The 23,962-nt window shown below is 34.9% G+C and overlaps 3 protein-coding genes across 3 annotated transcripts in view; 2 read left to right on the top strand and 1 right to left on the bottom strand.

Moving 5' to 3' along the window:
* Positions 1-23,962, top strand: part of LOC129801176 (40S ribosomal protein S12) — a 422,333-nt gene that overhangs the window by 177,723 nt on the left and 220,648 nt on the right. The gene's annotated exons all lie outside the window — the stretch shown is intronic.
* LOC129801165 (molybdenum cofactor synthesis protein cinnamon) lies at positions 3,124-19,340 on the bottom strand. The gene is made up of 4 exons (XM_055845944.1): positions 19,171-19,340; positions 18,506-19,111; positions 10,735-11,750; positions 3,124-4,827 (listed from the first exon to the last, which is right to left on the bottom strand). The coding sequence occupies exons 1-4, from the start codon at positions 19,199-19,201 to the stop codon at positions 4,684-4,686; spliced, it is 1,797 nt and encodes a 598-aa protein (XP_055701919.1). The 5' UTR covers positions 19,202-19,340; the 3' UTR covers positions 3,124-4,683.
* Positions 19,293-21,322, top strand: LOC129801163 (integrator complex subunit 10). Its single transcript, XM_055845943.1, has one exon. It carries the CDS (start codon positions 19,395-19,397, stop codon positions 21,267-21,269), a length of 1,875 nt encoding a protein of 624 aa, XP_055701918.1. The 5' UTR covers positions 19,293-19,394; the 3' UTR covers positions 21,270-21,322.

The following is a 23,962-nucleotide window of genomic DNA, read 5'->3' as shown; positions in this document are numbered from 1 at the left end:
TTTTCCACGTGTAAAAAAGCAATGAAGGAGTAAAAAAGCAATGACCATGTAAAAAAGCCCAGTCTGTTCGATGTGAATGTGTTTAATCTTCTGTTAAAGTTAAAGCGTCTGGAAATGGTTTTGAATTAGGACATTTACCCTAGGTAATGTTTTTTAGTACGCGACATGCAATATTTTCATAATCATTTTAATATTTTTGGTAAACTTTATTGAGTAGTTGTGATAATTGTGATCCAGAATGAAGAGAGCCAGGACAAGTACCACAATCGCAAAGAAAGTGGAAGCCGTCGAGCAATTTCAATACTAAAAATCGTTGATAATTTTAAAAAATGACATGGACTATACGACCCAAGTGTCAAATTTGGAACCAAATATGGACTATAGCGAGACTGTACTGTAGTTCAATCTCACCCAACACCTTATTACCATTCGGATGCCACAGGAACAGATTAGTGCCCTAGACACACTTACGACTTAAGCTAAGACACCACTTAACGTAATTATAATCAAAATATTAATTTAAATAAATACTAAATCCTCATTAGTTTCCCACTAATTAAGCCGTCTCTCGACTTAAGTCGTAAGTGTTCTAGGGCATAGCATTCTAACTTATATAAACGAAGAATAACCCGGTTACTCTTTAACCCTTTAAAAGGACGAGAAGATCAAAAATTGAGGGACAGAAATATCATTTTTTTCTAACTTTTTAGAGCAAAATACAACTTAAGAAAACCGTAGGAAGTTTCATTTTTGGGTCACCGGTGACCCAATCGTCCTTAAAGAGTTAAGGGGAAAGTGTCAATTATGACGTCAAAAGTGGTCTACAGTAGACTCTCTCAAATTCGGGCAATTGGGACCGATATGTCACCCGAATTAGATAGAAATTCGGGCGTCAAACTGTTTGAAATGCAACGATTTTTCTTTCAACTGTATGAAAATATTAAGTTTACATACTCATATTTATTATAAATTTCATGAAAACCCCATAATAATGCGAAATCACATCATAACTAAATCAAAACATGGCAAATTTAATGATATTTGTTTCATTCGACAACTTGAAAAATGTCGACAAACTTTTATCGAATTTAACTGCCGCCCGAATTAAAAAGTAGCCCGATTTTAAAAGAGCCGAATTAGCGAGAGTCTACTGTATTTTTTTGTATTTTGTATTTATTTAATTTTTGTATTTTCTTTTAGGTCTCTTCAATTTTTCCCTTTTTTTACCTTTTCCTTTTTGTTACAGTTGATGACTCGTATGTATGGTGCTCCTTCACACGGCTGCTTGAATTCCCATTTCACAGAATTTCCCCTGAACTCGAACAAGAATTTCCATGTATCTCCGGAAAAAAAATTTCCTCTCGATTTCCCTGGGAAATTTCGAGAATGCTTTGAAAAAATTGGAGGAATCCTCTAGGAATGGCCAGGGAATTTTCTCAACCATTAGGAAGAAATCTCCCTTTTAAATCCCCAAGAACGCCGGTAGAAACTTCACTGTAAAATTTCTCTTTGAATTCATCGGGAATTCACTGGGATGTCAGCCAAATTTTCCAAGACTTAATTTTTAGGGTAAATTTCGTAAAGCAATTTAAACGGTCTCTTTGGAAAAGGTCGATACCTTAGCGGTGTAATTTTTTCAGAGATTCTGCCCTAATTCTCGTTGTTGAAATCGTCGGAGATTTTAGTGAGCAAAGCCCTGACGTAATGGCGTTGGCACACCTTTTTAATTGAGTGAAATTCAATTGATTGAAATTCAATTGATTGAAATTTTACCTCTTACTTTTTTAATCTGAAATAAGATATGTTTGTCTCTTTCTGTTAAACGAAAATTGAAACTTGAATTTCATGTTCAATTTCAATTTTAAATTTCATTTGACAGAAAGGGACACCCACATCTGATTTGACTTTGAAAGAGTAAGAGGTAAAATTTCAATCGGTTGAAATTCACTCAATTATTGAAAAGGTGTGCCAGCGCCATAAAAATATTGAAATTTCGGTGGGAAATCTTAGAGAACGATAATGGAAATTGCACATAGAAATTTCACAAGGAATTCCATTGAAATTCCATAGGAAGTTACCATATTTACCAAAGAAAAATTCAAATGTAATGATCCCTATGATCTAATTGGGAAATTTGCTCTCTTTAGTGGGTAATTTCTCGAGCAATTCCACTCGAAGTCCTATGATGGGTAATCTTGGAGACTTTTGAAGGAAAATTCCTTTGGTACCTGGTGAAATTTCTATAGGGAATCCCCTGACGAGATTTCCTTCTGAATGATTTTTTATGGGGGGCAAACTGAATCTTATCTCTGGGATAAAATGATGTGTCTTAGAAAAATTGACTCCGCTACCTGGATAATTTTCATCTGAAGCTTGGGAATGTTTTGAAGCTGTTGTCCTAAAATAATTCTTTTATTTTAAGAGAGAGTCCGAGAAAAATGTATTGCGACATTGTAAGGTCAGGCTGGATACATATATAACAGAAAGGAAAGACATCAACTTCAATTTTAACATTTATTTTATTTCACAATTCAGGTGAAAAAAATAACATTTTACAATAAACTTGAGCCACAAAATTGTATTTTGATCTTTTAAATATATCACCCACAACTAATAAGTCTCAATATAGTAACAAATTGCAATATTGTCATATAAACGAAATGAATGAAAAGCAAAATTGAAAAGTCTTTTTCAGGAATTGTGTAATTTCCGTAGTGATACATGGATTGTTAAACGAGATAAAATAATACTTATTGACTTTTATTTTACATTTTTTTTTAATTAATGGAAATCGGTTAAATTCGATAAAAATTAGATACACAGATTTTTCTAGGTTATAAAAAAAAAAGGTCAAAAATTATTTTTATGTTTGTTTATTTATATGTTTCTTATTTTGTTCATAATTTTATTAAAGATAGATTGTAAAAATACCAAGTTTAGTTCAGTTTTAAAATAGCAGAAGATTTACCACGAACAGTACGGTCCTTTTACACAAAAATTTCAATGAAAATACATCCATTATTTGTTGACAAATATTAGTAGTATTTTCAGGTAAATTTTAAATACGAAAATAACAATGTTATTTTCCCTCCATAAGGAGAATACTCATTTAAAAAGTGTTACACATTCGAAGTACATTTATTTGTTATATCATAAATATCATTTTTTGGTCCTTCGAGCCGGATAAAAATTAAATCTCAAACAAGAGAATTATGAAAACCTGCATTACTAAATTTCTACCTACTATCCAGGATAGATTAATGTGTGAAACCATACATGTTTTTGGTCCTTCGAGCCGGATAAATATTAATTCTCTTGTAAAGTCATGTTCAAGAAAATGTACATATATAACTTAACTTCACATGACAAAAGATGGAAAACTTCTATAGCAATCCACCAAATTTTTTTTAGGAAACAATATTTTAATGTAATAACCATGTTTGGCAGAATCAATTTAAATCAATATACAATTTGGTCCTTCGAGCCGGAAATTAATTATTTCTCTTAAAAATGTTAAAAATCATTCAATAAATGCCTTCATAAATAATTGTTTTACCAATATCATTTTTGGTCCTTCGAGCCGGACATTAATTAGTACTCTCAAAAGTACAAGGACACTTCACAACGTCAAAAACTGTCCTAAAAATATTTGCTTCACCAATAAACAATTTGGTCCTTCGAGCCGGAAATCAATTATTTCTCTAATTCGCCATATTTTAGCAAATGATAAAATGTGTATTAATAAATTTTTCATTAATATCATATTTGGTCCTTCGAGCCGGACAAAAATTAAATCTCCTTGAAATGCTAGAGCGTTGCACTAAAAACGATAAATACCGTCAACAAATAAATTCTTTACCAATAGCATTTTTGGTCCTTCGAGCCGGAGATTAATTAGTATGCTCTAAAAAAACAAAATCTATGATGACAAAAAAGATGTCATCCATAATATTTTAGTTACCAAAACAAATTTTGGTACAATAATAATTTCTCTTAGAAATACCAGAGACAAAAAAAAACCCATGAGATGAAACGCTCATCAATAACATTTTTTGGTCCTTCGAGCCGGAGATTAATTAGTACTCTCAAGAATACAAAGATCACTTTTTGATACGACATATAAAAATCTCCCATATTTTTTTTTTAAATTAAAATAATCAAAATAACCATTTTGACTACACAAAATGGTTTTACGCTCAAACACGACCCAATCCCGTGGCTTAGCCGAAGTCGTCGCAAAGACCACATTAAACAAGCCACTCCTAACCTGACTCCATCGCTTATCAAAAAAAAATAATAATCTTGATCTATTTGAAATCAATATTACATATTAAAGTCCTCATAAATAAATTGCCAATATCATATTTGGTCCTTCGAGCCGGAGATTAATTATTTCTCTAAGCAATCCTTCAAATCAAAATTTCAATTCTTTTAGTTTGATTTTTCCATGGTAAGATAATTAAAAGCAATTAGTTCCCTCGTAATCATAAAAGTCAATAAATACAATTTACAATCCATGCGATTTTTTTTTAAGTTATTAACTTTATAGTTTTATAAAGTCAGCATCTAAATCTTTGTTACTTAAATTCGTGAAAATATTGGATTCGACTTTACTAATTTTAACTTTTCTTTTTTTATCTTATCTGATTTTTTGATCTTTTTTTTTATCTTAAACTAAGCTTTCTAAATAAATTCTGAGATAAAATCGTGCTTTAGAATTGTTGCATTGACGACAGTACCTTTTGCAATTGAAGTTCTTGCTGCTGTCGTCATGGGAATGTGAAGAAGAACATCAGCATCGATGAGGCTCCTGAGATTGCTGCTAATCTAATTCAATAAAAAATAAATAAAACAAGAATTAGGAAAAACCGTGATATTAACAATCATTTTCTTTTTTTGTAAATATCCTACATATTTTTGGACAGTAAAAACTAGAGCTAATATATTTGATAGATACTTAAAAATCGTCGAAATCAAAAGGATAAATATTTTTAATCTAATTCTTAAATTAATATAACTTGAAAGATTTCGGATAAAATTTAGAATTTCAGCCAGCAATGAAATTCGGACCAACCAATCGGAAAAGTCGGACACCTTCCGTAAAATTGGATAAAAAATCATTTAGTTTTATTTTTCTTTAAAAATACTTTTATACCTGTTCCTTTTTTTTTAATTAATAATAAGTGAAAAACTGTAGAAATACACGTAAAAGGTGAATATTGAAGATAAAAAAGGGAAACTAATTCATTTTTTTTTGTTGCATTCAAAGCAAGCCTTATAAAATCTCGGACAAATTCTTTGTTTGGAATTTCGTTCTTTGTGCAAGAAATTAATGTTACCGAGGTAGAAAAAGGTCCTTAATTATCCGAAGGATGCCCTTGTGAAAGGCTTACAAAACCTAAATTCCGAAGATCATTTTGACAGAGTGATTAGTAAAAATATCTGGAAAAAGGCAGAGGACCACCTGGTACTTCTTAAAGCAGGTGGAAAGGAACCTGGCGAATTGAGTATTGGAATGTACTGAGTAGTTGTATCCTCGTGGAACCTTTTCTTTGTGAGATGTCTAGGAAGTTCATGGTTACTTAAGTTTCCTCAAGTGTTACCGGAAGATAAAGGAGATACAGTAGACTCTCTCTCAATCGGGAATATGGGGCGAAATGTCATCCGGTTTAGCGATAGAATTGAGCGTCAAAGCCTTTGTAAATTTCACAAAAAGCGCTCAATTATAAAGAATCACGATAAAATAGGAAGAACTACAGTGAATTTGAGCGAATTAGCTTCATAATTAAACGTGAAAATTGTCAACAAAATTTTGCGCCCGATTGAAAAAGAGCCGATTGAGTGAGAGTCTACTGTAATAGCATTACACTCCAAATTGGAAATATTTACATCGGAAAGCTGTCATTATTTCCTATGTCCGACTTTCCAACTACTTAGATTCCATTTCATAAATTCTTGTTCAATTTCTCATTATTTGCTGTATGTCCTAATTTGCGCCAGTTTTTCTATTATTCGATTAAAATAAAAATAAACTGTGAAGACAATTTTTTAAAAGACATTAGCATCGAACAGACTGGGCCATTGCTCTTTTAATCGATTTTCAAAAAAGCAATGGAGAAGTGAATATGACACCTTCATTGTTTTCGATTAGAGAACTAACTGAGAACAGCGCCATCTAGTGTAAGTAAAATGTCCAAGGCGGGAAATATTTTCAACTGTTTAAAACAATAATAGTTCACATTATTCACATGTATTTTATACTAAACTTTAATTTCACTAAGCCTAGACTCATTTTAAATGTATTTCAAAGGTTTTCACAAGAGTTTTATGAGTAAAATTTCCTTTGTTTTGATTTTTCCTGGCATCAGCTGATTTCGATGGTGGTCGATGAAATTTCGAACAATGAATTCAAATAGAGAATGTTAACGGACTATGTGATATGGAATTGTCAAGAAAAAGCAATTGACCGGGCAATTGCTTTTTGCTTATTGTTCAATGTATTTAAATTTGGCTAATTTTACTAAAATATCATTTTCTTTTTACAGAATATTGTCTCAGAGAACGGAAAAAGATCAAATTGATGCAAAAATTGGTTTGATGCCGCAATTTTCTGAATATTTTTTCCACGTGTAAAAAAGCAATGACCATGTAAAAAAGCCCAGTCTGTTCGATGTGATTATGCGAAGGAAAAAGAGATGGCAAAGAGTTAGATTTGCGGAATGCTTGAACACTTAGAAAAAGAGAGGGTGCGATTAACTTTTTTTCCTAATAACTTTAACACTTTTCAGGTGTAAAAATATATCAACATTTTTTAATGTTGATTTTACACCTTTTTAAGGGTAAAATTTACATTAAAAAGTGTAACTTTAACCCCCAATACACCTAAAAAGGGTAATATTTACACCGATTTTCGACCAATACTGCAAGGTAGAACTAACATTTCCGTAATGTTATTTTAATTTTTTCGGATTTCTCTCAGTGAACTCACGAGATAGAGCTCTCTGTGAATTAGTTTTTCGCATTACCTTATGGTTCTTATTGGTCAACTAGAAATCAAATTGCTTCAAAAATCATAAAAACATTTCAAAATCAAATTTGGTAAATAAATGATCGTTTTAGAATGTATTGGCATGAGTTATGACCAGCGCCCAATAACTTTTGTTTGTAAACATGTTTTCAAAATTTCCCAATCATTTTCTTTATTGTTGGACGAAATATGCGCCTAGAATCAACTCCAAAACATACTCAAAAATAAAAGAAATCGTAGGAGCAGTCTTTGAGAAAAACAAAAAAAAAACTTTGATTTGTTGGGGTTAGGAGGGGGTAAAGGGGATGAAGGAACATTGGGGGTCATCGAAGACCGGAAGTTGATACCTCTTACCGTTTAAGCTCTAGAACGGTGATAAGGTCAACAAAGTCGATTATACAACTGCTTTCTTTTTGAGTTCGAGCAGTCACCATTTTCAACAGCTTAGCCCTTTTAAGGCGTCTACACATTGGGAGCAATTTTCGTCAAAAATTGCGTTTTTGACAGAAATTTGACGTTTCCCCCTACAACGCTGCAGGGAATTTCCTTCAAAAAAGCAATTTTTGACAAAAATTTCTCCCAATGTGTAGAGGCCATTACGGTCGCGGACCAATGACATCCAATTTAGCAGTCCACGCTTGTCGATCCTCCGCCACTTCAGGAAGATGTTCGGGTGCGATCCCAAGGTGCTCCAAGGCAAGATTCTGAATTTGATTCAGTTCGAGCAGTAATAAATTTAAAAAAAAACACTCAGATTTAAAATAAATTTGAGCTTTTTTTTAACTATCCGACTTTCCCTTTTGAAAATGTTCTTTTTTTCTTTCCGTGCTCGAACTCAAAGAGAGCCAAAACAGTATAATCCGTCTTTTTGAACTCATAATCGACTTGGAGTCTTAACTCTTTCGCGTCATTAGGGTCATATATGACCCGGGGAAAAAACAATTTCTTTTGACTATTTACATTAATTGAAATATATCGGTTTGTGCATGACATCATAATAGAAGGATGTAAGATTCTTGGCTAATTTTCTCATGACTCCAAATATTCAGGAAAAGAAAATATTTGAGATCAGAAATCACGAATTTCGAACTTCGTGAAATGACTTTCCTTTTTCAAAATTTTTTATATTCATTTATTTTTTTCAGCAAAAAGTTCTTTAGAAACACAAAGTAGAATATCCAAAGATTGTATATTGCATATTTTGATATAATAAACTACTCTCAATTTTCCAGAAAAGCGTGTAGAATTTTCCGGGTCATATATGACCCTATAGTCCCCAAGGGTAACAGTGTTTTCGTACAAAACCTGCAGCGAAATGTAGTTGGGACATTGTTTTTCTTTGTTAAATGCAGGTGGGACACATCTTGCTCCTGGACATTTCATCTTATATCTGATGAATTATAACATATTTTGCAATATTTTAGAGTATTCTGCAAGCGTCTCATATTGTGCAATTGTATTGTGTGTGAATAAATATGTGGATAAGTTTATTTTTGCCAAATACCACTCAAAATATTGTGACAGTGACTGTTCAAGGGATTACCAGGAAGATTCCTTGAACACCAGGAGTACAGTGTTCATCAAGACAATCCAGTTTGTCATGGTTTTGGCCAAATTAATAACTTCAAGCAAAAAAACCTCTTAAAAAGCCCGTGATATAGATTTTGAAAATGGTAAATACACTTCCCTTGAGGACAACAGGGTCATATATGACCCGGGGTTTTTCCGAGTTTTCACGCAATGGAATTTTTTTTTCCTCTCTGAATTATTATATTTGATCATAAAGCATTAGGAAAAACTCAATTTTGCATGAATTCATCTGCTGAATAAAAGTGGGACGCGAAAGAGTTAAACGGTAAGAGATATCAACTTCCGATTTTAAGTGACCCCCCAGTTTAAAAAAAAATGGCTTTTAGACATATTTTTCCTTTCCTTCTGCTTTTCTTCCAACCCCTCAAAAATCATGTTTTTCTTTAATTTATTTCAAAAACGGCTCCTACGATCTTTTTTTTTTTTGAATGTTTTGGAGATGGTGCAGGGGGCAAAGTCTGCTATTCGGGAGTATCTTGCGCGAGTAGAAAAATCGAGAACTGCACATTATTTTAGAGTGGTTGACTCGATTTTTCCTTCTGCAAACTTATCCTCATCGTATTTACTGTTTTTATTTGCCCGTGTCCGTATGCTTGTTACCAGCTCTATGACAAATTGTCTTTTTTATATGGAGCACTTGAACCAGCTCATCGACTCAACTCACAGAGCTCGCAGACCAAAATAGTTTCGGCAAAAATCTAATATAGGGGAAAGTGGTCTGCCTTTGAATGCGGCAGCTTTTGAATGTTTCAATTTTTCTTTTATTTCTCAAAACAAAAATTCTATCTTGTGAACTACTCCCTCCGTTCCGAAATAAGTCGTACGTTTGGGAAAAATTTTTGTTCCGAAATAAGTCATACGTTTGGGAAAAAAATGGGATTAAGGGAAAGTTTGTTGGTAAAAGTTTTGTGTATCAACAATATCTCTTCCAAAGGACTATTGTTAATGTTCAGAACTAAAATTGGGATTCAATCTTCATGGTAAGTTGAGGAACGAATGTCTTAAAAATGTCTTATTTTTTGAGTTTTATTTTCAATCTAAAATAGGTGCAGAATGGTGAGAGATACAGACTTGGGACCTTCGGGGGACCCCCCATAAGTTGACCCTGAGACCATTAATATGTCCTTCATTTTGCCAACACCCCTCCCCTTCCCCTCCAAAATCATGTTTTTCGGGATTGCTCGAAAACACGTCGTGCGATTTTTTTTCAATTCTAGATATGTTTTAGAGAAACATATAAATGGTCCCAGGGTTAACTTATGAGGGGTCCGCTGAAGGTCCCAAGTCCCTATCTCTCACCATTTTGCACCCAGATATTCGAACACATAAAAAAGGATGTTCTTTTTATTGCTCATTCTGCAAAATTTGAGATATAAAAAATGTCATATCAGTAATAACTGTTGAGTTCTACTTGTGCATACTAAAAATTTAGAACAAATTCTAGCCTGTAATGTTAATCACAGTCCATTTTTTAGTAATTAACTATCTACCGGAGCTCTTTGAAAAAAACGCGAAAAATGGACAACTTCAACATATGGATTCCTCAACTTACCATCGTGAAAGGATCCCCATATTATCCCTGAGCATGGAGGATAGTTCATACATAAGATATTTGCAAATAACAAAAACATTCTCTGAAACCATTCCTTAATCCCTAATTTTTCCCCAAACGTAAGACTTATTTCGGAACGGAGCGAGTATTATAATACTATCAACTATTTTCTATTAATTTCGATTAACAAAATGGAATTTTAACTTTGGGAAATAAGAAGAAAATTGAAGCATTCAAAGGCTGCCACATTCAAACGCAGACCATTTTCCCCTACTAATTATCGATTTTGAAATGCTTTTATGATTTATAAATCGAAATAATCAGTAATAAAACATTATAACCCAAAAATCATGCGAAAAACTAATTCACTGAGAGTTCTGTCTCGTGAATTCGATCATTCCGCAAATGTGACTTGCATCAGTTTCTCTATTATTCGGATTGAAATTTTAGATTATAAAAAAGAAATATTCAATAAATAAAAACTGGACAAAAATTACGGAATGGGTTTCTAAAATTCAATTTCTTACTGTCCAAAATTGCACAAAAAAATTTAAGGGCTACTAACCTGATTTCCAGTAACTGATGCCCACAATTCTCCGTTGATTGACTTGATGGTGGCCCTCATGTATTCCGGACGAGGATCTAACTCAATATTCTGAGCAATTTTGACTTTGATGACTGGAAGACGACATTTAGCTTCTGAATGATTGCTGACGAAGCGAAGGGCTGGGAGAACCAGAAGATGGAATGTTACGAATGTTGACACTGGATTCCCCGGAAGTCCAAAGAACATCTTCCCCTCAGACTCCTTGCAGGCAAATGTGAGTGGTTTTCCGGGTTTCATATTGACACGACCAAAGAGAATGTCCATTTGCATCTCTTTTAGGACAGATTTCACAAAATCCCTGTCACCCATTGAGACACCTCCTGAGCAAATGACAAAGGAATTCTGCTCAAACATCCGCTCCAATGTTTCTTTCAAGCCATCGAAGGTGTCTCTAGCAATCTCTGTGCAATTTACTTGAAAGCCAAAGTCCTCCAGTAATTTTTTCAACATTGGCGTATTACTATCGTAGATTTGTCCATCTTTGAGCTCTTCGCCCGTCTGTACAATTTCATCACCCGTAGAAACTATGGCAATTGTAATGGGTGTTTCTTGTGGTAAAGCCGTGCCAATTGATGCAGCAAGAGCCAATTTTCCAGCACACAGAGGTGGCGTAGTTGAGAAAAGCACATCACCCTTTGCAATGTCAGATCCAATTTGTCGGATATCAGTATTCTTTTCAGGAATTGTTAGAATTTCAATAAGAACCTCCTGATTACCGTCCATTTCGAGGAGTTTTGTATCCTCAACTTGAACAACGGCATCAGCATAATGAGGCAAAGGTGCTCCGGTATTTATCTTAAAACAAGCATCAATTGGGAAATCAACATTAACTGTTGGATTACCCGCAGAGACACTTCCCAGTACTCTCTTTTTACCACCTCCCCCTGAAGATTTAACAGCATATCCATCTTTTATTGATGCCCGAAAAGGTGGAAGATTCACAGGACTTTTGATCCACGAACAAGATTTGCGATCTGCAACAAGGGACAAAATACACCCATTGAAATCTTTTCGAAAGACTTTTTACACAGAAAGGTCAATAAAAAAAATTAAAAAGGGGAAATCCAACGATTTAAAATAAAAGAGACTTGAGACTTACAGCCATGCAAGACTTGTGCACAAACTTGATAATTTTTTGCCTATACAGCGTAACACGATGTTGAGGTATTGAATTGCAAACTCAAACTAACCCTGAACGTGAAAGCTGGCAAGAATTTATACCCAACCCTCCTCCTCTCTTCAATATTTTTTCTTGCAAATTAAAATAAAATGGACTTATGGAAGGACTATAAATGACTTTGAAAAGGTAATTATTAACCATTTTAGATAAGGATCATAGTTAAAAATCAGTTGAGAAGACCTAAAGCCTTAGGGCCTTAACAGACCTGAGGATTAGCCGAGAGACGGCTTAGCGTAATAATTCGAAATAATGTTTAAACCATATTTCTATCATTTTCCACTAAGCTATCTCTCGGCTTAAGTCGTAAGTGTGTCGAGGGTCTTACACGGGCTTCAGACCTGAGACTGAGCTATATGGCTTACCTAACTGCTCTAATTTTTTAACAATCAAGATTTTTGGAAAAAAAAATAATTCAGAATTGGATTAGACAAATGACCTATTAAATTGTGAAAAAGCAATAAAATTAGTTGCTCTTTAGGATTGTGAGACCATCGGGAACTGGGCTAAACCTCTGAGCTGAGGATTAGCCTAAAGACGGATTATTGCAATTATAATTAAACTAATCATAATGACTATTTTTTTTTAACAATATTCCACTAAGATATCTCTTGAACTATTAAATAGAATATTTGCAGAAATAAAATATCGACAAATTTTCATTTTAAAATATTTTAAACATTGAATATTATTGAAAATTCGAAAAAAAGGAATCAAGCGAATTAAACCTTGGATAAGCCTCTGATATAAGCAAGCCATAAACGATTTCAATTTTATTTTGTTTAACATTTTTGCCAAAAAATACTAATCAATGGAGTTTGTAAATTATTTAAATTCCAGATTCCGTCTTAAAATCCCATTGCAATCAATAAAAAAAAAGTGCACAAACTACAAAAAATTGCAATTTCTCAGAAAAAAATTCCATTGAACTCACAGTGTTCTCTGAAATTTTTGCGGCATTTTTATGAACGCCGGCTTTCTAGAAAAATCCAACATGGGCGTCTCAAAGGAAAAAAAAACCAAGCATCATCGACCAAAACCGCCCGATTAACCTAATAATACCCCAAACACTGCATTTATTATCGTTGGAATAGCTAATTAATTATATTTATCGTGTGCTGAAATAAATGATTGCCAAGAAATCTGTAGATTTACTCCCAAATACCGGCATTAATGAAATGAAAATAAAACTTACCAAAATTGAACGCATTGAGACGCCAGATATCACCGCATTTTTAGACACTATTTTACATAAAAACCACTATAATTTCTATGGAAAACTACTCTATGTCGATTGAGAGAACTATTTAGCATGATGATAAAAATGAAATTGTTGAATTTATCTAACAAAATTCAGAGCAAAACTGCATCACGACTTTTCACTACTGAAGCCCAGAACGAAATGGCCGAGTCGATGACGACGTCGCATTTTTATAGCCACGAGGAGACAAGAATTACTTCATTTGTGACCAACTTCACTTTGTTCTAATTTTCGGAATTATTGTCAGCACTTTTGAATTTAATAGTCGTTAAAAACCTCTGCTAAGTTATTCTCTTTCAACAATAAAATATGATTTTTTATTTATTTATTAAAAATAGTGTGAAATAAAATACTTTCAAAGTCTTTCTTTAAATAGTTATAGTGATTTCGGCTTTTCAGAAAATATTCTTCATAGGATATTTAAAAAAAATATAATATTTACATCTGATTTTTACATAATCACACCTATTGTAATCATCAGTTTGGTCGACTTTCTTCGATCGATCTAATACTTTTATTCACAATTTACAGGGTAGATGAGATGTTTTACCAGCATTCCTGATGCCGATAATTAGTGGTGCTTTTTTTATGAAATTTTCGCGTTTTAAAAACATTTTGAGAAAATTTCATGAATTATCTCGAAATCTGACTAAACGTTTTCAAACATTTTATTTTTATTTTGTAGAGCTACTGGAGTAGAATTATTTTAAAATTTACTGTGACGGTATCTTAATTTTCGAGATAATTTTAATGTAACAAAAAAAGAATCGAACTACTAGGACCTTCTTTTTCTAATTTATTTTCTTATTTAGCTTAAGCAATGTTTTGAGGTTTAGAACATTTTAGGTAGCTGTTGCACATCTATAGGTTGAATTAAAAGTTCTAAGACCAGACAGGAAAAAGGGAATACATAATTCCAAGATCTTTTTTTAATCAATAATCTCCTATAACTTTGACGTACTGGACCGAATGACCCTCCAATAATTCTAAACCATGACATAAGCGTATTTCTGGAACATCTACAAAATATACTTCTGAGGCTGCTATTGCTTCTTTATTAGGCTTAAAGTGTTGCCTACAGAGAAATTTTTTCACGTTTTCAAATCTAATTCATCTAGAAGTCAAATCTAGTTAATAATGATGGATGATCAAACAATACGAACATCAAATAATAATATTCAAATTTCGGATTAGTGTTGAAGCAAGTTTCCATAAAAAAATTTACGTATGCGGCACCACTTTTTCAATCATATTTTTCATATTCAATTATTTTGGAATTAATTTCGACTGCTTCTAAATTTGCTTTTGATTCACTACACTAAGTTAAGTTTTTCCATTTTGAAAATAAAAAACATCGACACACCAACTTCAATTGCCTTGAAAGGTAAGAATTTCCAGATGGAAATTAAGCTTGGTAGGGGGAAGTCGGGCACCTTTGAAGTTGGGATTTTTCACATATTAGGTGAGATTCTTAACAATCTCACCTACTATAATCCTAACAAAATTTCATGTCGTCCGATCGACCTCAAATTTGGCCAAAATGTGTTTCAGCACTTCCTGATCACGAATATATATGTGGCTAATTTACGTTCCCGGCCGGCCGGCCGGCCGGCCGCTCTTTGGAGCTTAATAGCTCCTAAACTAAAAAAGATATCGACTTGCGGTTTTCGGCAAAGGTTATATATCGGGCGAAAATTGCAACTTGGTGCATAGACCCCCCACCCCCCACCCCTCCTTCCGCCATTTTGAAGACCCCCCTTTTTTTGTTTTCTCAATAGCTCCGCCCCTATGGCATTCAGCGGACTCAAATTTTAGTATGTTATAGCTGGGCCTTAGAGCTTTCCATCAATACCAAACTTAAGGTCCCCCGACCCCCCTGACCCGAGCTATAAGGGTCCAAAAAAAATTTCTTAAAATGGCCATAACTCCGGTTCTAATTGTCAGAATTTAAAAAGTGAGGGCTTTTTGGAAAGCTCTCGTGAAATGCCACTTCCCCTTCTAACATCGCAAGTTCATAAAACCACCGCTAGGGGCGCTTTTTTTGAAAAGAAAATTTTTAAATCTCAAAAGTTAAATAACTCAAAAATTCCATTGTGCATCGGGCTGAAAATTTAGTATGTTGTAGCCGTTGATTATACCTATCAAACAAAAAAAACCTTAAGTCGATCCATAACCCCTGACCCGAGCTATAAGGGGTCAAAGTTCGAACATTGACCGGCCTCTATCTCCGGTTCTAATTAACATAGCGACCTAAATTTTACCTTTTTGGTTTCGTCTCGATGAGCACTTTCAGATGGAAGTTCAAAAAGTCACCACAGATGGCGCTGTGATAGCGTCAAAATTCATCGAAATTCAAAGTCACTTTTCTCAAAAACGGCATTGTGCAAGTTAATGAAATTTTAGTATGTTGTAGTCCAGTCTAGGACGTTTCCAAAATGGTGCGTATGCGCGCTGTGGTTTCAATAGAACCGGAGATATGAGGGGTCAAAGTTCACGAAATTCAAAAAATCATATCTCCGGTTCTATGTGACCGATTTTGATGAATGAGGGCTTAAACGAAAGATCTCACCAAATGCTACAACTTTCTAGAATGTTTGAACTTCGTGGGACCAACACCAGGGGCGCCACAGTCGAAAAACCAATTTCAATATCACATAACCTCAATTATCTCGACTGTCGCTGAACCGATTTTGATGATTACTTCAACATAATTGTAGAGCACATTTGTCTCTACATTTCGTCCATACATTATTTTCCGCTCAGACTACGCTATCACTCCGATTTTGCCGTTTAAGTGTGAAAAAATTGATTTTTCCCATAATAACGCTTTGAAATCACTCAGATGCCAATTTGACTGCTTCTACTCCACCAAGACACTTAAAATAGGGGTTTAAATGGAAAGTCCCGCAAAATACAACAATTCTTTGATTTAGTTGAAGTTCAACAAATGACTACTTGGGGCACTCTGGATGAAAAAACGAGTTAAAAAACAAAAAACCTCGCTTATCTTGGCTTCTGAGTAATCGATGAGTTCAAGTTCTACGGCAAAATTATAGAGAACATTCTGGTCTACATTTCACGCATATAACACTTTTCTGTCAGTTCATCCAAATCCTTGACATTTTGGTTCAAATACAAAATTTGTATAATTTCACGAATTTTATTCAAGATAACTGAATGGCGTCTCCCAACTTCAGCTCTAAATCGAATTTGCATGCACTCCGAGTTAGCTCACGTTAAGAATCTCACCTACATAAGCCGGTTAGGATTATGTCTTTTTTTAAATAAAATTGAGGCCTATATCGTGATATAATTTATCTGCACAAACAGTTTGAGAAACTAATTTACATTATGATATGGCTCAATTTCACTTAAACATTGATAAAAAAATCCCAATTTTAAAGGTGCCCCACTTTCAAAGCTGCTCCACTTCCCCCTATAGATCCATAGTAGGAGTGATACTAAATTATTAACTATGATTTATATTTCTCCCAATTGTTTATAAGGTTTATAGGTGTCGCTCTCAGACCTTTTCACCCGACCTGTAATTGAGTAGACCAAGGTGACCAAGGTAAAAGAAATCTATAACAGTTTACAATTTCTCAAGACTAGTAATTTTAAGATATTTTTTTAATGTTACTGGTAAGAAAAAAAGTGGGAACCCCAGCATCTGATTGCATTCTTTTTTTTTTACATAACATTATCTGCGGACCGCGAAAATTTTTCGTGAATTTTCGCTAGGGGAAAGTGGGGCATCTTTAGAACTGAGCCTTATCAAACGCAATTTTTTCGCGAATGTGCGCGAACTACAAAATTATTCGCTGATCTTTGCGGTCAGTAGAATTTTTCGCGAATCTATGCGTATCGAGCAATTTTTTGCGGATTTTTCGTAGCCCGTGAATTTTTTTCGCAGACTGCATTTTTTATGCGTTTTTTTTTTTCAACAGAAAATCGTCGTTAAAGTTTTTCAAATACTTCTATAAATCTCAATTCCAACTTTCCTGATTTTCAAGTGCAATTTCGCACAATTCAAGCCTAAATGTCTTTCATAATTTTCGAGAAAATCGACGTTACATTTTTCCTCAAACATTTATGCATTTCTCATTGAATTTTCCTCATTTTCAAGCGAAAATTAGCACATCTCAAGCTTAAGTAAGGTTCTACATTGATATAAAGTGTTTCATACTTTCTTAGTTTCCAAAATAATTTACACCAAATTTTAAAATAGAGGAGGGTGGGGCAGTGTCATGCACGAGAAGTCTCTTCCGAAAATCATTTTAAAAACATTTATAAATTATGATCAAGCCAGGGCGAAGCATTCTCATACATTTTTCGTACAAAAGTATGGTATATTTTTTCTTAAGTGACTTTTTAGTTTTAGTACAAACCAAATGCAATCATTTTAAAACTCTTACCAAATGAAAGAGTATCTAATGTTATGTTATTGGCTCAAAATTAATAATGATTGCACGAGGATAACAGTTCCTAAAATCTATATGGAAAAGACGTAAAATTCGCAATTTTTTGAATTTTTCTGACAAATTTTCTATTTGTAACACCAGTAACATTTTAACTTCAATAAAAATATATTCTCTGTACATGTGCCTACCATTTCGTGTTATATTTCTTTTTGTGGGATCTAAAACTTAAAAATTATAAAGAATTTAAGAAAAATATACCATTTGTGAATTAAAATGCTCCATCTGTTAGTTAATCATCCTAGGATCAAGCTACCTAAATTCAACTACTTTATTTTGGCTAATTGAAAATATTCTGCATATTTCCCAAATCCTAAAATTTTACATTTTCGAAAATATTGCATACGTGAAACTGCCCCACATTCCCCTACTTATGTGCATTTCTGATCCATTTAGTGAATGTTAAACAAAAGTTACATTATTCAAATATCTGTCGAGTTTGCCACAATTCGAATTTACAACGGAAGAATCTCACTTCTATAAGCTGACTTAGGCTTATCACCGGCTTTCTCTTACGCAGCCTTCCTCGTCTTAACAACTATCTAATCCCTTGTATGATTTTAAATTCAGACAAAATGAATAGATAAAACAAAATATAATCCTGAATCGTTACTAGAATTATTTTCCATCTTCTTCATCTCGCAAATGAAAAATATAGGAAGTAACTGTTTTGAAGCGTTATTTATTACGTGGATTCTGTATTGTGTTTACAGTTTCACTTGAAAAGATAGGGCTCGCTTAGTCAGCATTTATGGCTTTTTTATATTTAGCAATAAAAAAATGTTGCAGATAATTCAATAAGAGGCTACTCACATGAACCAGCTACTCTGAAGACTGCCTCAAGGGCATCTTGAAGCTCTACCATGGGATACTTTGATGCACGTTCAGATACCTTTCCACCAGGAAGATCGTTCTTTGAACAATCGCATCGACCTTTTTGGATCTCTTTGTGATCGCGTGCCACGGTTTTAGAATCATTGCCCAAGAGGCTGATTGCATGAGGCAACACACGAGAGATCGCATCCAAGCACTCCTTGACAGCTTTTGGGCTACCCGGGAGGTTGACGATCAAGGTGCTTTTTCTCACACCACAAACCGCTCTAGAAAGGGAAGCCATTGGGGTAACTGCCAGACTGGAAATGAGCATGGCTTGAGCCAACTGTGGAGCCTCCTTCTCAATCACCTTCCTCGTGGCTTCTGGTGTGACATCTCTGGGTGCAAATCCTGTCCCACCCGTTGTAAAAATTGCATGGTATGCTGAATTATCACAGCCAGAGGTAAGAATATTCTCTATTTTCTCATGTTCATCCGGACAAATTACATTTTCCACGCGACACGCAGGAAACAATTCTAAAAGTTTTTCCTTCAAGGCCGGTCCACTGCGATCATGAGCTGCATTTTCCGCACAAGTATCACTTACTAAAAGTTGTTTTCAATAAATTTACATATCATTTGGATTGGGAAACAATTTTTTTTACCTGTGATCACGAGAAAAACCAATTCAGACATTTTTTTAAAACAATTTTTAACTATTTTCCGGGCAGTTAGCAAAAACACCTGTTGCGCAATTCTGGAGAATGTGAGGTTATGGCATATTCAGCGTTTCCGAAAAATTAGGTTATGTAGTGCAACCATAAAAATTTCTTGGGATTTGGAGTGTCAATCGAGAAGTAAATAAATACAAAACCAAGCAGGCCAGGAGATGGATGTGTTTACGGGAGAACAATATTTGATATCCAGAGCAAAGAGTGGACTCCTCAAGGACCCATATGAGGCAAAGGCATGGATAATAACAGCAAAAACCCTCTACCCTAATGACTTTGGTATCCAATTTGAGGCCTACAAGTTGGAAAAATCAGAGAATAATTACGAGGAGGCAGCAAAATGCTTCAGCTACATTGTCATTACCTTCCAGAATCAATCAGTAGATCTGTGGAATGAGCTCTCGGTGGAGATTTCCAATCTCACAGCTGCTCTAAGGCGTGTTCCGGAAGGGGGAATATCTGGTGAACAGGATTTTTACTTCAAAATGTTTCAGCACATCTCATCGGAAGTCCAGCACAAAATCCTCCTGCTCACAGCTAATCACTCTGAAAGCAATTTAGATCACTGCAGAATGATTCTATTGCTCCTCAAGAGATTCCCACAGGCCATTTCTACGCACATTCCACGACTCCTTGAGACTCTGGTACAGGGTGTTCCCACAAATCCTCAGTATCGTACGATGTTGATTAATGAGACACTCCCCCTGATCCTGACACGTCCGGTAGAGCTGTCTAGTGATCTGGTTCATAGAATTCTGAACATTTGCCTCGAGCACTACATTCAGCAGCTTCTGAAGGAAGACGACGAGAAGGACAAGACCGAATGCTGGAGGAAGATCTTCGAGATTGTAGAGACCCTCGGGGGTGTCCTGAAATGGGAACAATTCCTGCCGTACAATCGTACATGGAGCAAGGAGGTTTACTGGCAGAAATTGATAAAGATTGTGTCATCAGCTCCACCAAAACCCTCTGAAAATAAACAAATCCTCTTTTGGGGCTCAATTCTGTTCATATTCTCCCTGCAGGAGTACATTGACAACATAAGCCACAAGATCCATGACACAGAAGTCAATTATATTCTGGTTGAGGGCTTCAGGGAGGGACCAGTGACCAAGAGGAGATTATCAGATGGAATGCCAGGACCGGTGGAAGCTGTAAAAATTGCCGTGAATCCTCCATGCAATGTCGAAACGCCCAATTGTCTCATAACCGCTGCTCACTGTTGGCAACTTTTGCACTCCAATGAAATTCTACAGATGGATTTTGGGCAGTTACTGATGAATCTTCCCATAACGGAATGGGTAAATCGCTTCCTGCTGGACTTGGCAGTCTATCTAGGACGAAATGACGACATCCACGCAAATCTACAAACCCAGAAAGATACTCTGGACAAGCAAGTGAGGCTCTTGAGCCTCTCAGTCAGCCAAGGAAATATCAATGTCACAGCTTTCAATCAAATTGTCAATATTCTTACTGAACTGCCCACAAATTCTGGGACAGAATATCTCAAAAATCTCTGTAGCATCTCTCCAGGACGTCACCTTGTCCTGTTACCACTCACGCGTAAAGCAGTCACGCAGTATTGCACAAAAGTCCTAGTCACTGTGCTAAAGCAGAAAGTTCTCCTGGACAGTAACTGCAGCAGTGCCATTTTGGGGAATCTCCTTGTTCTGCTGCAACTTGATTGGCCCCTAGAAACCCAATTTGCCGAGACAATCTTTGACATAATTCGCTCAAGAAGAGCCTTTACGTACCCACTGTTCTCCAGTTACATCATCAATGTGGACATGATTGAGGAATTTACGTACATGTGGAATCCTCAGGGAGAGGAAATCCGACTGGAATTGACGGTGCCTCAAGCACCAAAACCCCACAGAATTGGCACAAGGGGACAGGATAAGGGCGTCAAGGAGGATTTTAAGCATATTATAAGGCAACAAATAGCACGCAGTGGCGAGGAAATTGATGTTCTGGTGGCCCAATTTATTGTTCAGGAACGAATGCAACTTATTCAGAGTATCTTCGACAAATAGATTGTATAAAAAGACTTTTATGTAATAAAACAGACGAATGACTTACAAAAAAATCTTCTTCTTTGGTAAATTATGAATAAAAGGGATGGAAAAGCGTGCCAGGCTTTGCGAAATGCTCGAACTCGTAACATGCTATACCTCAAAAGTATTTTTGCATCATTTACCGTTTACCAGTACCAACCGGTACTCAATTGAATCGATTCATAAGGTTCCACAAAATAGTTTGAAGAGTAATAAAAATTTGAACAAAAATTACTTATCGGTAAAAATTCGGATCATTACCGGTTCACAACCGATTTGAACCGACTTATATATCACTCAAAATATTTCCCAAAATACACCTCAGGAGTAATTTAATTGAATTTCGTATAAAAATTATTTATCGGTTTATGAAACGGTTCATTACCGATTCAAAACCGATTGGAACCGGTTCAGTTTTGTCGGAAACTCCAAGACCTTTCCAACGAGCCGAAACATGACCCCATTCGCTTGATAGATGCGCTCTCTAGAGCCTTTTTAACCTTTAACCTTGAAAAACCGTTATTAGGAATGATTCAACCAGGGGGGGGGGGGGTGACCGGGTGACATTAGCTCTGAAAAATGCGATCGGTTTTACTGTAAATTTTTCCCTATTTTCGTACACATTTCACGAGATATCTCCGAAAGTACATAGGATGGCAATTTGGGGTTTTCGGTTGCCTATTCCATTATATTGGCTTTTAGATTGTATTTGTATATTTTCTCTAATTCATTCCACAATAACAGAAAACACCGTATAAACTCCAAAGCTTTTTCAGCACGCTAGAAACATAGGAAACGTCATACCCCTAGATTCAACGCTATTTTCATCTAAGGACGAAATGTCCGCCTGGGTAATCTCTAAAACATATCCAAAAATGAAAAAAAATCGCACAACGCGTTTTCGAGCAATTCCAAAAAAACATAGTTTTGGAGGGGAAGGGGCGGAGTGGGAGGAAAATGAGGGGCATATTAACGATCCTTGGATCGATTTATGGGGGTCCCCTGAAGGTCCTAAGCCTCTATCTTTAACCGTTTGGCCTCTAGAGCTGGCGACAGTCAGACGGACAGACGGACAAACAGCAACATTTCTCAGTAAATCGTCTGAAACTTGAAGATTTGTTGACAAAAGTGGTCTCCGGTCTCCGGGGGGTGAAAGGTGGAAATTGGGGGCGGGGGGAAATCGAGGGATTTATATATACTGCTTTCTCCGTGGAGTTCGAGCACTAAAAATATTAATCAGAAAAATGCGTTTTAGAAAAGGAAGAAAATGTATAAAAAATAAAAAGGTTTAACACGGTTTAAGATTACGAATGGTCGCAGAGTTCATATAATTTCCCCAAATTTTCCTCATTTAACTCCGAAAAAAAGTTTTGTTAAACAGTCAAAGTGATGTTCAAATTTTGTCAAAAGGATGTTGTTTACCAATTTGACAAAACTTTTTTTTCACATGTAATATGCACAGAAAAAAATAATTTCATAAAATTGTTCGTAAATGTTTGTGAATTCCTATTGGGGACGTACGAAATACTCGTAAATCGTATAACCCACAAACAAGTTCGTAAAAGTTTGTACTTTTTTGACAAACATTGTTCGTAAAATGATTATTTGACGAGCATTTTTTGTACTTTTACAAACTTTTGTTCGTAAATGCTTGTAAACACACAAAAAAAGTTCGTAAAATTTTGTCATTTGTTCGTAAATTCTTGATAGACAAACAAAAATGTACGAACAACTTTTTACAAAAAGAACAAAAAATGCTTGTCAAGTTGATGATGAAAGAACAAAAAATGCTTGTTGAATTCATAACCAATTTTACAAAATATTTTTTTCAGTGTGGAAAGACTGTTGACAAACTTTTAACAAGATCTAGTTGGCCGTCCATTAAAACATTCCCATATTCTGTACAGAAAAACATCCTTTTGACAAACTTTTCATGTTAATTTAACAAATCTTTTATTTTCACAATAGGATCAATTCTTACAATCTTCCTGAAATGACGGAAGATCGTTAAAGGCTACTAACTAGGATGTCCTGGGCCCATGATCAATTAAATTTCTTTTATATGCAAATTATGCACTAGGTATCCATTATGCTTCAGTTACCTGTTAATGATCTACTACGGATCATTATCATGTAACATAGTCAAACCAAGGGCAGAGTCAGGATAGGGATCAAATTTAAAATAATGTCAGCTGTTTATTTGAGAATTTTTTTGGAGGATTTATATCTTCAAGATTTAAAAAGAAGAATGTGTCCTACAAAACTTGTAATAAAATGTGAAATATTCAAAAACGAAACGAATGGGAATAATTTTCGAGACAAATCAGCGCGTATGAAAGTTTTGGCGGTGTAATGGTTGTACTAAGGTGGTTGGGGGTATACTCCGTCCTGGGATATGCACATTTTCGGGATCGAAAAAAAACGCGCAAAATGGCATTATGCATCGAATGAAGAAATGAGAAATGAGAATGATTACTCGAATGAGAAATCGTATGAATAAATAAGATTTCTCAACATTTTTAAAATTAAATAAAATCTGCTAAACTCAAAATTAAAAATAAACTTTTTAGGGAATATTAGTATACCACTTACTACAGTTAAAAAATCAATACTTTTGGGTTTCGCGTTTTTGAAAAAAAGATCTTTTGATTTTTCAAATAAAAATTTCTGTA

This window comes from Phlebotomus papatasi, chromosome 2, assembly GCF_024763615.1.
Source record: "Phlebotomus papatasi isolate M1 chromosome 2, Ppap_2.1, whole genome shotgun sequence".
NCBI lineage: Eukaryota > Metazoa > Arthropoda > Insecta > Diptera > Psychodidae > Phlebotomus > Phlebotomus papatasi.
The sequence above is the reverse complement of the archived record's forward strand: the minus strand, read 5'-3'. Positions and strand labels throughout refer to the sequence as shown.